Source organism: Panthera tigris, chromosome E1, assembly GCF_018350195.1.
Source record: "Panthera tigris isolate Pti1 chromosome E1, P.tigris_Pti1_mat1.1, whole genome shotgun sequence".
Taxonomy (NCBI): Eukaryota; Metazoa; Chordata; class Mammalia; order Carnivora; family Felidae; genus Panthera; species Panthera tigris.
This window is the reverse complement of record NC_056673.1, coordinates 6035197-6051499: the sequence shown is the minus strand read 5'-3', so window position 1 is coordinate 6051499 and position 16303 is coordinate 6035197. Positions and strand designations below refer to the sequence as shown.

General features: G+C 46.5%; 1 protein-coding gene across 1 annotated transcript in view; it reads right to left on the bottom strand.

Moving 5' to 3' along the window:
* MAP2K4 (mitogen-activated protein kinase kinase 4) overlaps window positions 1-5633 on the bottom strand; it is a 139153-nt gene extending 133520 nt beyond the window's left edge. Inside the window, exon 1 of the mRNA XM_042967893.1 lies at window positions 5516-5633. Coding sequence (XP_042823827.1) covers window positions 5516-5633 — 118 coding nt within the window. The remainder of the gene's footprint in view (window positions 1-5515) is intronic.
* Between the last annotated feature and the right edge of the window lie 10670 nt (window positions 5634-16303).

Here is a 16303-nt window from a genome sequence, read left to right as displayed (position 1 = left end):
TGATGGCTGAAATGACTTAGAGCTCAGAGAACCTGTGTGAAACTGTGTTATTGACCAGGAAGAAGAAAGGCTGGGTTAAAACCTGCCTCCACTGGGGCGAATTACCTGAAGTGGTCAGTTCCCTAATCTACAAAAGGGGACTGTGCCCACCTCCCCCTTCGAGGGTGCTGGTGAGCATCAAATTAGGTAGAGACCATGGAAAAGACCCGTGTTAACTATCAGTTTCCCTTCTTAAGTTTAAACCTGAATTACAGTTTCCCAGGTTGTGTAATTTGGGCCGTATCTCTACCTCTGAGACATGGAGGTCACAGAGGAGACTGACCTGGATCACGTATGAAGGAGCTGTGATCTCCTGACCCCTAGAAATCGGGGAAACTCTATGCGCCCAAATCCATCCAGCCTCTCTGATTAGGTAAACAAAGCGGAAGGAAAACAGAGACATTTCGGAAAGAAGACAACAGGACTCAAAACACAGGGTTAGCTAATATCCCATCTCAAAACAAGTTTCAGGACACATTCACTAGAAAGCACGTGACAGCAAAAGGTGAGAAAGTGTGCTGAAAGCATGGTTTTTCTACTTTTTGTCTTTGAAGATCAGGATTGCTTGATTTTCAAGAGAGCACAGAAATGCAGTGTGCTTTGCGGGGGGACCAATTTGCTAAGCTGCGCTTGTTTTAGGTTATGTCAAATAAATGGTAGAGAAATAGTACTCAGCACACTGGGAAGAAAAGGCAAGAAATTCTAGGGTTTGGAACTATATCCACTGTCTGCACAGTTCAGTTCTTTAAAATCCAGATAAAGGAATCTCCCCGTAGTTCTTGAAAACCACAGACTAACTGGTAAAACAAATAGTCAAATATAATCACAGATAGGGTGTTTCCCACATCTTTTATGTATTTCAATATTACTGGGAGAAAAAAAAAAGTGCATTGATTTTAAATCTTCATTTTTTTTCTTAACAGATATGCGTCATTACACTTGAAAGTTTTGTGTTTATTTTTGCATTTTTTTTAAATTGAGGTATAGCTGACATTACATTAGTTTCAGGTGTACAACTTAATGAGTCGATACGTGTATATCTCCAAAAATGGTCACCATAGTAAGTCTTGTTAACATCCATCGCATACACAAACAACTTTTATTCTTGTGATGAGAACTTTTAAGATTTACTGTTAGCAGCTCTCAAATATGCAATATGGCATTATTAATCATAGCTGCCAGGCCGTACATTATTTTGTGTGTGTTTAAGAACAATCAAGCTATCATCTTTTCATTTAAAATGGTATTTATTTATATGGGTGCCCTGGTGGCTCAGTCAGTTAAGCATCTGACTCTTGATTTCGGTTCGGGTCACGACCTCACAGCCGTAGGACTGAGCCTCGTGTCAGGCTCTGCACTGGCAGCATAGAGGCTGCTTGGGATTCTCTGCCCGCCCCCCCCCCATCAAAAATAATAAACATTTTTAAAAAATTGATATTTATTAACTGTTCAGGTGAAGCTAAGTAGGTAAGGACTGGACTGGTCCATAAGTTTTGTTACACATCTGCATTTAAGACCCAAGAAGAAAAAAGGAAAAACTGCCTGCCTAGAACAGCTCATTATGAGAGGTACCTACAATGTATACTTTACATTGTATACAATGTATACTTTGTAAACTTTGTATACAATGTATACCTTGTATACTTTGTATACTATAATGTATACTTTAGGACTATTTCCTGTAACAATACTTTACAAATGCCTCCAGAACTGATCCTTCAGAATCAATTGCAGGTTCTAACTATTCTAACCACATTTAAACTACCAGAGTAAAGTTTAAGGAAGTTTTATATATTCCCCTGCTTTAAGTCTTCTAGAATAAACTTCTTGTGTTTATGAGAGCTTTCAAATCTATACATTTTAAGCAAATAGTAACTCAAGGAGGTAAATAACCATGTCTAATAATAATCCTTTTTTCTGATAGTTTATAATTTTCCAAACATTTCCATGTGCATTACTCTAATAACGTGACCCTCACAACAGCCCGGCCATATGGGTATTATTCCTATTTTAGCAGATGAGAAACTCAGAGTTCAGAAAAGGTGAGTAAATGCCCCAAGTCACAGCGCCTGCAGAGGAGTGAGCAGTTTCCTGAATCCAGGTAGAATAAAGACCCATCAGGGATATTCTTAAAGGAAAGGCTCAATAATGAAAAGCAGAAATCAGCAGATTAGTGAGAAGGGTGGGACCCAGTAATAATGAAGCTAAAGAAAATGTGTAGTAGATCATGAGGGGTTAGGGACTCATCTACTAATAGTGAAAGAGACTATTAATGACACCATATTACAAACAACGCATTGTTGCTATTAACAATGATGATGGAGGGAGGCGCCTGGGTGCCTCAGTGGGTCAAGTGTCCTGCTTCGGCTCAGGTCATGATGTCACGGTTCGTGAGTTCGAGCCCCGTGTCGGGCTGTGCTGACAGCTCGGAGCCTGGAGTCTGCTTTAGATTCTGTGTCTCCCTCCCTCCCCCCCCCCCCCCAAATAAACATTAAAGAAAAAAAAAAACATTAAAACAATGATGATGGCTGACATGTATCACACCCTTACTATGTCAGACCCATGCCCTACATGCATTCACCAAGAACCTGTGAAGTGAGCATTATTCCTACTTTCCAACTGAAAACCTGAGGGTTAGAGAGGTTGAGTATCTTGCCCTAGGTCACAAAAATCTTAAATCCTGACAAGGGGATTTAAATCCAGGACTCCAGAGCTCTTAAATGTTATGGCATTAGGAAAACAATACTTCCCAATGTGGACCACACTCTTGGGTCACAAATGTCAAGCCATGAAAACAGTGTACAGGGTTATCCAGTGCCCAGCACAGAGCTTATCACACAGAAGGACCTCACATGTCTGTTAGATGAAATGTGTTCCATAAGTCCTGCAACTAGCTGTTTGAAAGAGGAGGGTCATTAACACGTCCCAGGAAGGCAATGTTTTACAGGGCAGCAAGTAGAAACAGATTGGAGGAAGGGGGTGGTATATACCAAACATCTTCTAAGGGTCTGAAGCCCGATCTAAAACCAAAGGTCTCTAGCAGAGGAAGCATGAAAGGTTGGGCTCTAAGCATACAAAGTAAACAAAAAAGGTCCTCAACTGCTCTTTAAGCTCATGGATTATAACCTGGATTGCACTAGACAACATCCGGCGACTTTCAGGTGCTTCTCTTCGTTCTGAGTCAGCAAAAAAAGGTTCAAGAACAAGACACTTATAACTAGCAGGTTCCTCAGCCAATCAAGGCTAGACATGGTGCTGGTAAAAGAAAATTCATCAATAATCCAAAGAGAAGTCTATGTCCGCCTTCTCCCTTTTAAAACTAGGTTCCGCTTGTTGGAAAGGTTACTAGACATCAGAAACACAGAGGTGGCGGAGAAGAATGGAGAGCCTCAGAATATTGCCCAACCACAAGGGCACCACCGCAAGCTCCTCCCCATTCCGGAAGCTTGACACACACACAGTGTCCCCTCTGCCCGGAGCACAACAGTCATCTTTCCAGACAGGTCTTCTCCACCCCTCTTATCGAAGCACACCACACACTCCTCTTATCTTCCATCGCAAAACCCCGCTTCTTACCTTCCTAACACTCTTCTCCATGAGTAAGTTTTCTTATGTACCTGCGGACTGTCTTTCCTGCCCCGTCTCATCAGGAGGGAGGAGAATGCCCAACTAACTCTCTGCTGTATGCCCAGCACTAGAGTCTATGCCCAGCACTGGGAAGCTCAACATTTTTTAACCAAAATAATAATAATAATAATAATAATAATAATAATAATAAATAATAAATGTATACAGCTTTTTCAAACTATCAGCATCCCTACCCCCACCAAAATAAACTCCCCACCACACACACACACACACACACACACACGCACTATTTTTATAGGCTTTAGAAGTCACCCATTTTGCAAAAGCCATACAATCCTAAACTGTCGTTTTTCCGCCTCATTTCCAGCAACGACTGGACTGGAGAGCGGTCCTTGTCAGAAAACCCATCTCTTACGTCGTCTGCATACACACATATACACATTGGGCTGTGCAACACAGCAGCGGCCAACAACTACTTCGGTCTGAATTAATCATGAGGGCCTGCACAGAAAGTGTCCTCGGAGCTCTGACATCATCCCGTCTGTACATCACCATTCTTTACGTGTACTGAAATGATCTCCCAGGGAGCGCAAGCAGCCGGGAGGGAAAACTTGAGGGCATCCTGTCTCTGCTTTCCTGAATCACGCACCCTCTCATCGACACGAAGACCCCAAGGCGGTTGAGACAGACCCGGGCACGCGGCTCAAGACACAGCAAGGAGCCCGGTCGGGAAGGTTCTAATCAGAGAGTAAAAATGTCACCATGGTGACACTGACCGCCGAGGGTATCGCGACCCATTCTGCTGATATTGTAACATAAGCGGTTAGCTGAAGTCGTCCAAGAGGTCGCTGAGATTCCCGGTTTTAAAAATAACAGGACTGCCCCGAAATCCCCCCCCCCCGAAAACTTCAGGGAATGGCCCCTGATGGGCTGGGGAGGGGTGGGGGTGGGGGGGGGGGCTGGTGTTTTCACAACACCCCCTCGGTCAGGAGCCACGCGGATTGGAATTCGCCTTCCCAGCGGGGGAGAAGCATTAATTCATTAAGGAGGCGGCGGCCTCGGACGTCCAGACACGACCCAGTACCACCGGGACCCCCTGCCTTTCTGTCTCCTGCGTCTCCCCCACTGAAACCGAATCCAGGGCTCTCGCGTATTTACGGATATTTCCAGCCTGTGCCACGCCAACGCGGTCACCCCGGGCCCGACGGCCGTCCGAACTACTAACCTTACAGGTGGCACAGGCCGGAGCAGCCCCTCCCCCACCCCACCCCCGTCCCTCCCCCTCCCCCCTTCCCCTTCCCCTCCCCCTTCCCCCGCCCCCCGGGAAAGTTTGCAGGCGCGGGGGGGGGGGGTCCCCGCGGGGGGCGCCCAGTCGGCGGGCGGGCCCGGCTCCGGCGGCGCCCCGCGGGGAGCCAAGATGGCCCTGCGCGGGGCCCCAGGGCTGCGGCGGCGGGGCGCAGGGGGGGTGGGGGGGGGGGCGCCAGGCCGGGGCGCCGGGGACGCAGCGCCGCCGCCTACCTGCGCGGCGCGGCCCGGCCCGCGGGAGGCCAGCCCGGCGCGGGCCCGGAAACGCGGGCGGGGCGGTGCCAGGTGAGCGGCGGCGGCGGGGGCGGCCGCGGGGGCGGGCCCGGGCCAGGTGGGCCTCCCGCGGGCCCGGCGGGGGCCGAGCGGGGCGGGGTGGGGGGGGGGGTGGTGCGCGGAGGCCGCGGGCCGGGGCCTGCGCGCGGGGCCGGGGCAGGGCCGGGCGCGCGGCGGGCGGGGGCGCGGGCCGCCCCGGTGGCTTCCTCGGCCGGGTCCGGGGGCGTCCGCGGGCCGCGGGGGACAGGCCGCGACGACGCCGACGGCCGCGCCGGGGGGGCGGGGGTCGCGGCGCTGGCGCGTTCCTTACCCTGCATGCTGCTGACGGCCGGGTGGCCCGGCGCCGGGGGCCCCACGGGGCCCGGGGTGCCGCTGCCGCTGCCGCCCCCGGAGCCGCCGCCGCCGCCGCTCGGGCTCGGAGCCGCCATTGTTGGGAGTGAGGAGCCGAGCGGCGCCGCGGCGGCTGCAATGCAGCAAGCTCGGCCTCTCGCACGGCCGAGGGGCGCGGCCAGCGCCCGCCTTGGCCACGCCCCCCGGCCCGCCCCCGACACGCCCCCCCGGACACGCCTCCCGCCGCGCGCACGCGCGCGCGCGCTCCGGAGCCCGACGCCGAGCCGCGCCAGCTGCGGAGCCGCAGAACCGCCCAGGGCGCGGGTGCCCGGCCCGGGAGGAAGGCGGCCGGGCTGCCCCGGCGCTGCGGGCCGGCTCGCGGGGCCTAGGGCGCTTTGCAGCAGCGTTACGAGCGCGGGTGCGCCGGGGAGGTTAGGGGACGCAGAGCTTTCGTCGCTCCCGCAGAGGCCTGCGACCGCAAGAAGTTTCCGAGCCCCCTCGTTGGAAACCACAGAAGCCGAAATCAGACCGGTCGAGCTGAACAGGACCCCCGGGGTCGTGCTTCCTGTCCAGCCTCTGGCAGGGCACTTCCAGAGGGCACTCTGGCTCTAGCTGTGGTCCCATCAGGAGCCCCTGTTAAGCTCCGCCCGACACCCCAACCCTCCACGCTGACCTGGGGGCTGCTACGGGGTGCTACTCGAAGCGACGTCTCCGGACTCCTCTCCAAACTGTGAATCAGAATCTGCATTCTAAATAATATCCCCAGGAGGGGCGCTCAGTTAAGCGTCAGACTTCGGCTCAGGTCATGATCTCACAGCTCATGAGTTCGAGCCCCGGGTTGGGCTCTGTGCAGACAGCTCAGAGCCTGGAGCCTGCTTTGGATTCTGTGTCTCCTTTTCTCTCTGCTCCTCCCCTGCTTGTGCTCTCTCTCTCTCTCTCTCTCTGTCTCTCAAAAATAAATAAACGTTAAAAATTTTTTAAAAATAATAATAGTATCTCTAAGTAATTTGTATGAACCTTAATTGTGAAAAACGTATCTTAAGCCCCCAACATTCCCTGGCCTCCCAAAATACACTACTTACATCCCCAACTCCCCCCTCAACACACACTGGGTTCCTTTGCCCACCTGCTCTACACCGTAGAACACCAGCCATGGTCATTATTACCAACTATATAAAATGAAAACCTCCCCCCCAAACTCAGGGTTCCTCCAGTGCTTTGCACAGAGACTTTGATTCTAGGAACGCAGCAGCTAAAAGCAGAAAAAAATAGTCCTCTGTGAGGCTAAGAGTTTCTGGGCCAATGGAAATGTAATTGATATGGTGAGACCCGGGTCTCCAGGCAGGGGTATGTCTTGCCTATAAATGAATGGCCAACTGAACTGTGCACTATCACAATTAATCTAAATGAATGACCAACTGTGCACTATCACAATTAATCTAAACTGTGGAGCTGGACGATCCCTGCCCTTTGGAAGCATTGCACAATGTATACAAGGGCCTCGTTCTCAAACCTCCTTCCACAGAGACCTTATCTGTGCTGGAACTTCCTCATACCATGTTGGAAAAGCGTGTCCTCCGTCACAAGGGCCCTCTGCCTTCTTGCTGTGAACCCAACCTCAGCCTCCTCATGATTGCTCAGAAGCTAACAGGGGCTGCAGATGGGGCTTAGGAAAAGTAAGTCGGGGAGGCAACCAAGGCGTATTGAAGATGAAAACAGGAAGATGTACTTAAGGGGAGAGCCTTTCACTGAGTCTGCCTCGGAAAGGCCTGCCCTCAGAAGGTTTGGCTGACTGTCTTCAAGTCTAGCTCCTTACAAACGTTGCCGAATCGCCGTCTAAGCATCAGGAGTCCACCTGGTTCTTGTTGGTCCTGGGGAATCCTGTATGTGGGGTCGTTGGGGGAATCTTACGGGAACCAGAAAGAGAAGTTTCCCGTCCAGGCTGTTCAGTCCAGAGGACAGGCTAAATATTCCATCTATGGCTTCCGCGTGGTGCTCCTGGAAAGAGAACAAATGACCAAGAAAAGGAGGAGGTGTGACTCAGTGAGATCCGTGACCTGAGCCGAAACCAAGAGTCGGACGCTTAACCGACAGAGCCACCCAGGCGCCCTGCCTGGTGTCCTTCTAAAGAGAATAAGGCACGGACACACACTGAGGGAAAACTGTGTGAAGACCCATGGGAAGAGGTGACCATCTACAAACCAAGCAAGGAGACCTCAGAAGACATCAACCCTGCAAACACCTTGACCTCACGCTGTGAGCCTCCGGGACTCTGAGAAAATAAATACCTGTTGTTTAAGCCACCTGGTCTGTGATACTTAGTTATGGCAGCCTTCGCCAACTCATACATGGTTCAGAAAATGAATTGCTTAAAAGGATAGGTCTTTTAGTAATAATAAGAGTAGCTGGCATAACCTTTGGGGAGTGGGAAAGCCATTAAGCGATTAAGTGTCAATAATCAAGAAATTCATGGGCACTTGGCTGACTCGGTCAGAAGAGCATGCAACTCTTGATCTCAGTGTCTTGAGTTTAAGCCCCATGTTGGGTACAGAAATTATCAATCAATCAATCAATCAATCTTTTTAAAAATTCACATTTGGAAGAGCTCCTTGAGAAAATCCCCAAATGAGCTTGAAGCTCTCAGCTCTGCCATGTAATATTTCTTTCCTTCTAAAAAGGATGGGAACGGCAGATTAAGACCCCTGCCATGGGGGTGCCTGGGTGGCTCAGTAGGTTAAGTGGCTGACTTCACTCAGGTCATGAGCTCTCTGTTCTTAGAGTTCAAGCCCTGTGTCAGCCTCTGTGCTGACAGCTCAGAGCCTGGAGCCTGCCTCGGATTCTGTCTCCCTCCCCCACTCGCTCTCTGTCTCTCTCTTTCTCAAAAATAACTTTAAAAAAAAATTTTTTTTAAAAAGATCATTGCTGTGAACAATGTATGTCAATATCAGAGTACATTGTCCCAAAAGAGGGTGCAGAGAAGTGTGCATATCTGCGGCTGGGATCATCTTTGTTTAGAAATCTAGCTTGCTGTTTTTTGTTTTGTTTTGTTTTTCTGAGAGAGAGAGAGCACAGGAAGGGCAGGGAGGGGCAGAGGGAGAGAGAGAGACAGAGAGAGACAGAGAGAGAGAGAGGGAGAGAGAGAGAGAGAGAGAGAGAGAGAGAGAGAGAGAGAGAGAGAGAGAGAGAGTGTCTTAAGCAGAATCCATGCTCAGAGCCAAGCCAGACATGGGACTCGATCTTATGACCCCGGGATCATGACCTGAGCCAAAATCAAGAGTTGGAGATTCAACCGACTGAGCCACCCAGGGATCCCTGGCTGGTTCTTTTTGATACCTATGTCTCAATGGTTAGATTCCAAAGACATGTTTCACTTCACATTCCAAATAAAGTAATAGTATTTAACTAGATTTCACTTTAGGACCCCAATGTCAGCCTCTGAGACAGCAAGAAGGGTCAAACACCACTATTTGGCTGGGCCAATCACCATTATCATAGCCCCTATAAAGGCTCAGCAGCTTGGCTTTGAGCAAAACCATCTCCTGTCCACCCCCCCATCACTGAGGGCTCAAGCCCAGATCATTCAATGACTGATTTTTGCCTCCCCAGGCAGAGGGCTGCAAGCTGTGCGGGTTTCTGGGTATTGGTTGAGTATTGCATTTAATTGGAAATAAAGCACATGTGAGAAGCTTTTAACTGCCCTCAAAAGAACCAAAATTCTGTCGAGTTCTGCTAAAAGAAGGCATTAATTAGGGACACCTGGGTGGCTTGGTTGGTTAAGCGTCTGACTGTTGGTTTCGGCTCAGGCCATGAGTTTGAGCCCCTGTGTCAGACACTGCGCTGACAGAGCCTGCTTGGGAGTCTCTCCCTCTCCTTCTCTCTCTATGCACACCCCCCACCCCACTTGCTCTCTCTCAAAATAATTGAATATAAAAACCATTAATTGATTTTGACTATTAAAAATCATGCATGCATATACAAATTTATAGGTAAGGGGCACCTGGGCGGCTCATTAGGTTGAGTCTCGAACTTCGGCTCAGGTCATGATCTCACAGCTCATGAGTTCGAGCCCCGCATCGGGCTCCGTGCTGACAGCTCAGAGCCTGGAGCCTGCTTCAGATTCTGGGTCTCCCTCTCTCTCTGCCCCTCCCCTGCTCATGCTCTGTCTCTCTCTCAAAACTAAATAAACATTAAAAATTTGTTTAAAGAGTAGAAAAATGGAAATACCTCAGTCTAAGTCACTTACCACTATGTGAACGGTGACATTGAAGTATTAGCCATAGTCTGACCCGATACAAATATATACTAGAAGGATATGATGCTCATGGGCCAGAACATACCCACAGGCTGTCTTCATATTCTATATTCTGTTGATCTATCTTCACTATTAGAAAAACAAAAACAAAACAAAAACACAAAATGAAACAAACAAACAAAAATACAACAGTGGGCATTCTGGGGGAAGGAAGGAGTGAAGCATGATTGGAAAGGGGCAGAAGGGAACTTTCCCTAAGGCAATGGTCATGTTCTGTACTTTGACAGGGGTTGGGTTACACAAGTGTATGCACTCATTAAAATGCTGCAAATATATGATCTAGATTTGTGCATTTCAATGTGGGTAAAGTATACATCAAAAGAAAAAAATCTAGAAATATCAAGTTCTAGCTAAAAGCATGAATGTTAAAGTCTTCAGGAGAACATATACTGATATCTGCAATTGACTTTGAAATGTATCAAAAACAAGATGGCGAATGAAAGGATAGTGGGATGGATAAATGGATACATATGTGCAAAATCCAGGTAGTGAGTAGACTGGTGTGAACGATTTTTTTCAATTGCATGAAATTTTCATAATAAAATATTAGGAGGAAATGAAAAACCCAATAAAACAAAAAATCACACGTACATTAAACATATTGCTAAATTATATTGCCTCCTTGCCCAAAATTACAAACCAAGTAATATAACTTCTAATGACTGAGTATAAATTTGTCTAATTTAATTGAGTAGGTTTCTTACAAAAATCAGAAATTATTGAAACTTCTTACCTAAAGGAAAGGAATCACCTAGGGTACAGCTGTGTAGGGTCCTCATGTGCAAGGATATATGTTGCTGTGGACTTATGTGAGACCATTCGGGCACCTCTAGCTAAGTCAAGATCTTAGGATTTAATAATTACTTAAAGGAGGACATTGTGGTTTTTGTTTTCCAGATTAAGTAACAATATCTGGTTTGAATTTAATAACATTGTTTTGTTTCATTGTTGTTGTTGTTTTTTGTAACAGCTTTGAGCTGTAATTCACATACCATATAATTCACCCATTTGAAGTATACAGTTCAGCCTGATTATAGCTACCCTTGAGGGTAACATTGTATTCGACATTGTATTTAACATTGTATACACCTGCAGTGACCACTGAAATGCACAATGGCAGACATTGTATATTTTATAAACTAAAATAAAAATAAAATCAGGCGTTCATTTCAAGAAGAGCCATCTGGGGCACCTGGGTGGCTCAGTCGGGTAAGCGTCTGACTTTGGCTCAGGTCATGATCTCACGCTCCATGAGTTCGAGCCCCGTGTCAGACTCTGTGCTGACAGCTCGGCACCTGGAGCCTGCTTCGGATTCTGCGTCTCCCTCTCTGTCTGCCCCTCCCCGGCTCATGCTCTGTCTCTCTCTGTCTCAAAAATAAATAAACATTAAAAAATTAAAAAAAAAAAAAAGAAGAGCCATCACAGCACAAACTCTTGTGACCATAGATCAGTCACTTTGGGTATAATCAGACTACATTAACTATACCAATCAGAGCTCAAGAAAGCTGTGTCTTTTCCCCAGATATATACACAGAGCTGTTAGCTTACTCTAACCATCAGAAATCAGTAGCCAAACTTAATTAATAGTTGATAAAGTACTTTATCAGCCATGTAGATTAACTGACAAATTATTGCTAGACACATAGGAATTCTCTATTTTTGGAATGTTGAAAAGATCGAATTACCCAATATTCAGAATTAATAATGAACTCATACACTATACATGGCATAAAAACGTTAATGAGGGGCGCCTGGGTGGCTCAGCCGGTTGAGCGCCCGACTTCGGCTCAGGTCATGAGCTCACGGTTCGTGAGTTCGAGCCCCACGTCAGGCCCTGTGCTGGCTGCTTGGAGCCTAGAGCCTACTTCAGATTCTGTGTCCCCTTTCTCTCCACCCCCTTCCTGCTTGCTCTCTTTCTCTCTTTAAAAAAAAAAAAAAATGTTAATGAGCAGGAGAGAAGATGTCACAAGAACAAAAAGTCAGAATTAGGTTTTATAAAAAGACAAAGCAGATAGAGTCTTTGGGAAAATGAAACTTAACCTTACATTAGCCAGATGCTACAAGTTTTGTTAACACTAAATAATACATCTATGAAAACTACCCCATTGAACCCCAGGAACACTTCATATGTTTGTTTATTTGTTTGTGGTACATAAATGCCAGACAAATTTTATTGAAGTTTTAATTTTATTATTATTTTTAGGTAATGTCTATGCCCATTGTGGTGCTCAAACTCACGACCCTGAGGGACGCCTCAGTGGCTCTGTCGGTTGAGCGTCCAACTTCGCTCAGGTCATGATCTCGCAGTTGACAAGTTTGAGCCCCGCGTCCGGCTCTGTGCTGACAACTCTGAGCCTGGTGGCTGCTTCGGATTCTGTGTCTCCCTCTCTCTCTGCCCCTCCCCCACTCATGCTCTGTCTTTCTCTGTCTCAAAAATAAATAAATACTAAAAAAATTAAAAAAAAAAAAAACTCACGACCCTGAGATCAAGGGTCACATGCTCTACGTACTGAACCAGCCAGGCACCCCAACTTTTATTTATTTTAATACCTAAAAAGCACATAAACCAGCAAATGAACATTAACAATGAAATAGAAAAAAAATGAGTAAAAGATAAATGCAAATAACTTATGAACAAGTGATTCCAAGTCTCATTCATAATTATAGTAATATGCATTAAAATAATAATATACACTTCCTTAGAAAATCGACAAATATGATTAGATAATATATTTTCCTGTTGACCTTTTTTATTTTTTAAAATATATTTTAATGCTTATTATTTATTTTTGAGAGAGAGACAGAGTGCCAGTGGGGAAGGAATAGAGAGAGAGGGAGACACAGAATCTGAAGCAGGCTCCAGGCTCTGAGCTGTCAGCACAGAGCCCGATGTGGGGCTCGAACCCAAAGACCCTGAGATCTTGACCTGAGTCGAAGTTGGACACACTAACTGAGCCACCCAGGTGCCCTGTTGACCTTTTTAAAAATTTTTTATTAAAAAAATTTTTTTTTATTTATTTATGTAATCTCTACACGCAACAAAGGGCTCAAACTCATGACCCTGAGATGAAGAGTCACATGCGCTAATGACTGAGCCAGCCAGGCACCCCAACTTTTATTTATTTTAATAGCTAAAAAGTACATAAACCAATAAACGAACATCAACACTGAAATAGAAAAAGAAGAGTAAAAGATAAATACAAATGGCTTATGAAACAGTGATTCCAAGTCTCATTCATAATTATAGTAATATGCATTAAAATAATAAAACACACTTGGGGCGCCTGGGTGATTCAGTAGGTTAAGCATCCAGCTTCAGCTCAGGTCATGATCTCACGGTTCATGAGTTCAAGCCCCACGTTGGGCTCTGTGCTGACAGCTTGGAGCCTGGAGCCTGCTTCAGTTTCTGTGTCCCCTCTCTCTCCACACCACCCCTGCTTGTGCTCTCTCTCTCTTTCAAAAATGAATAAACATTAAAAAAATTGTTTCCAATAATAATATACACTTCCTTAGAAAATAGACAAATGTAATTAAGTAATATATTTTCCTGTTGACTTTTTTTAGTTTTTTAAATATATTTTAATGTTTATTACTTATTTTTGAGAGAGAGAGAGACAGAGCATGAGCAGGGGAGGGGCAGAGAGAGACACAGAATCCGAAGCAGGCTCCAGGCTCCGAGCTGTCAGCACAGAGCCTGTCGTGGGGCTTGAACTCACGAACTGTGAGATCTTGACCTGAGCCGAAGTTGGACACTTAACTGACTGAGCCACCCAGGTGTCCTGTTGAACTTAAAAAAAAAAAAAAATTATTTATTTATGTAATCTCGACACCCAACATAGGGCTCAAACCTCATGACCCTGAGATCAAGAGTCACATGCTCTGCTGACTGAGCCAGCCAGGCACCCCTTCTGTTGACCTTTCTAACAAATGAACTATTTCAGGTACAAGCTGCCATTAGTTTGAAGAAAGGTTTTTGTTAACTAAAGTCACTTCATTCATTTAAAGGCGGTCTCCCCCTGATCTTATCTCAGTTCTCAGACAGAAACTGGCACACGGCCCCTGATAGCTCACAAAACATAGGCACATTCTCATACCAGTTCAAAGTTGTTAAGACTTTCCCGTTGATGTGACCTCAGAAATTTGTTATAAGGAAATAAGATTTGGGGGCGCCTGGCTGCCTCAGTTGGTAGACCATGTGATTCTCCATCTCAGGGTTGTGAGTTCGAGCCCCATGTTGGACACAGAGATTACTTAAAAATAAATTCTTGGGGCGCCTGGGTGGCTCAGTCGGTTGAGCGTCTGACTTCGGCTCAGGTCATGATCTCGTGGTTCGTGAGTTGGAGCCCCATGTCTGGCTCTGTGCTGACAGCTCAGAGCCTGCAGCCTGCTTCAGATTCTGTGTGTCCCTCTCTCTGCCCCTCCCCCACTCATGCTCTATCCCTCTTGCTTTCAAAAATAAATAAAACGTAAAAAAAGTTTTAAAAATGCAAAGACTAGGTTGCCTGGGTGGCTCAGTTGGTTTAGCATCGGACTCCTGATCTCAGCTCAGGTCTTGATCTCAGGGTCATGAGCTCACGCCCAACACTATGTGAAGCCTACTTTAAAAAAAAAAAAAAAAAAGGCAAGGATGTTTCACGTCACTCAAAGAAAACAGAGTGCAAATTAAAACCACACCAAGTTACCATTTTTTTTTCAATTATCTAACAAGCAAAATTTACACAATATGTTGATACGAGTGTGGAAAATGGACATTCTATACATTGCTGATGGGAATACATATTTGCACAATCACTGAAGGGCAATGTAGCAATATCTATCAAAATTACAAATGCATTTTCCCTTTAACCCAAAGATTATATAGTTCTAGGAGTTTATTCCTGCAGATACACTTATTTTTAAACTTTTTTTTAACGTGTATTCATTTTTTGTGAGACAGAGAGAGAGAGAGAGAGAGAGAGACAAAGCATGAGTGGGGGAGGGGCAGAGAGAGAGGGAGACGCAGAATCTGAAGCAGGATTCAGGCTCTGGGCTGTCAGCACAGAGCCCAACGTGGGGCTCGAACTCACAGACGGTGAGATCATGACCTGAGCCGAAGTCGGACACTTAACCCACTGAGCCCCCCAGGTACCCCTAAACAGTTACATTTTACACTTGATCTTAGCCAAAAGGCCAAGAAGCGATTAAACAGTTACCTTTTAAAATGACTCAAAAACAGGGGCGCCTGGGTGGCGCAGTCGGTTAAGCGTCCGACTTCAGCCAGGTCACGATCTCACGGTCCGTGAGTTCGAGCCCCGCGTCAGGCTCTGGCCTGATGGCTCGGAGCCTGGAGCCTGTTTCCGATTCTGTGTCTCCCTCTCTCTCTGCCCCTCCCCCGTTCATGCTCTGTCTCTCTCTGTCCCAAAAATAAATAAAAAACGTTGAAAAAAAATTAAAAAAAAAAATAAAATGACTCAAAAACATACATTATTTTTTTCTTAACGTTTTATTTATTTTTGAGGCAGGGAGAGACAGAGCATGAACAGGGGAGGGTCAGAGAGAGGGAGACACAGAATCTGAAACAGGCTCCAGGCTCTGAGCCGTCAGCACAGAGCCCAATGTGGGGCTCGAACTCACGGACCCCGAGATCATGACCTGAGCCGAAGTCGGCCGCTCAACCGACTGAGCCACCCAGGTGCCCCCAAAAAACATAAATTATTTTTGAAGTATTTTATAAAAAGGTCTTTTTCTTATACATATAGATTCTATTTGACTTCCAGAAAATGTTTCCATTTTTCTTTTTATTAAATCGGAAATGTACTGAGTTTTTATTCTTGGCTACAATTCTGCTTGAATACCAAAGAATTATAAGATACGTAGATGATGAATCCTGTAAGAATTCAGTAGACATTTATTACTGGATTAATACAGCAAAATTCATCGATAGTACTTTTTTACTTAGAAGTCTTCTTTGGCGGAGGTCCTGGGTGGCTCAGTCAGGTAAGTGTCTGACTTTGGCTCAGGTCATGACTCATGGCTCATGAGTTCGAGCCCCACATCAGGCTCACTGTTGTCAGCACAGAGCCCGCCTTGGGTCCTCTGTCCTCCCCCTCCCCCCCCCCCCGCCTCCCCTCTATAGCTTAAGGTCTCTCTCTCTCAAAAATGAATAAATATTTAAAAAAAAAATCTTCATGGGTTCTTTTATTTTATTTTTTTTTAATTTTTTTCAACGTTTTTTATTTATTTTTGGGACAGAGAGAGACAGAGCATGAACGGGGGAGGGGCAGAGAGAGAGGGAGACACAGAATCGGAAACAGGCTCCAGGCTCCGAGCCATCAGGCCAGAGCCTGACGCGGGGCTCGAACTCACGGACCGCGAGATCGTGACCTGGCTGAAGTCGGACGCTTAACCGACTGCGCCACCCAGGCGCCCCTTCATGGGTTCTTTTAATTTGCAAACTTGGGTGGTGTGAGTGGTTCT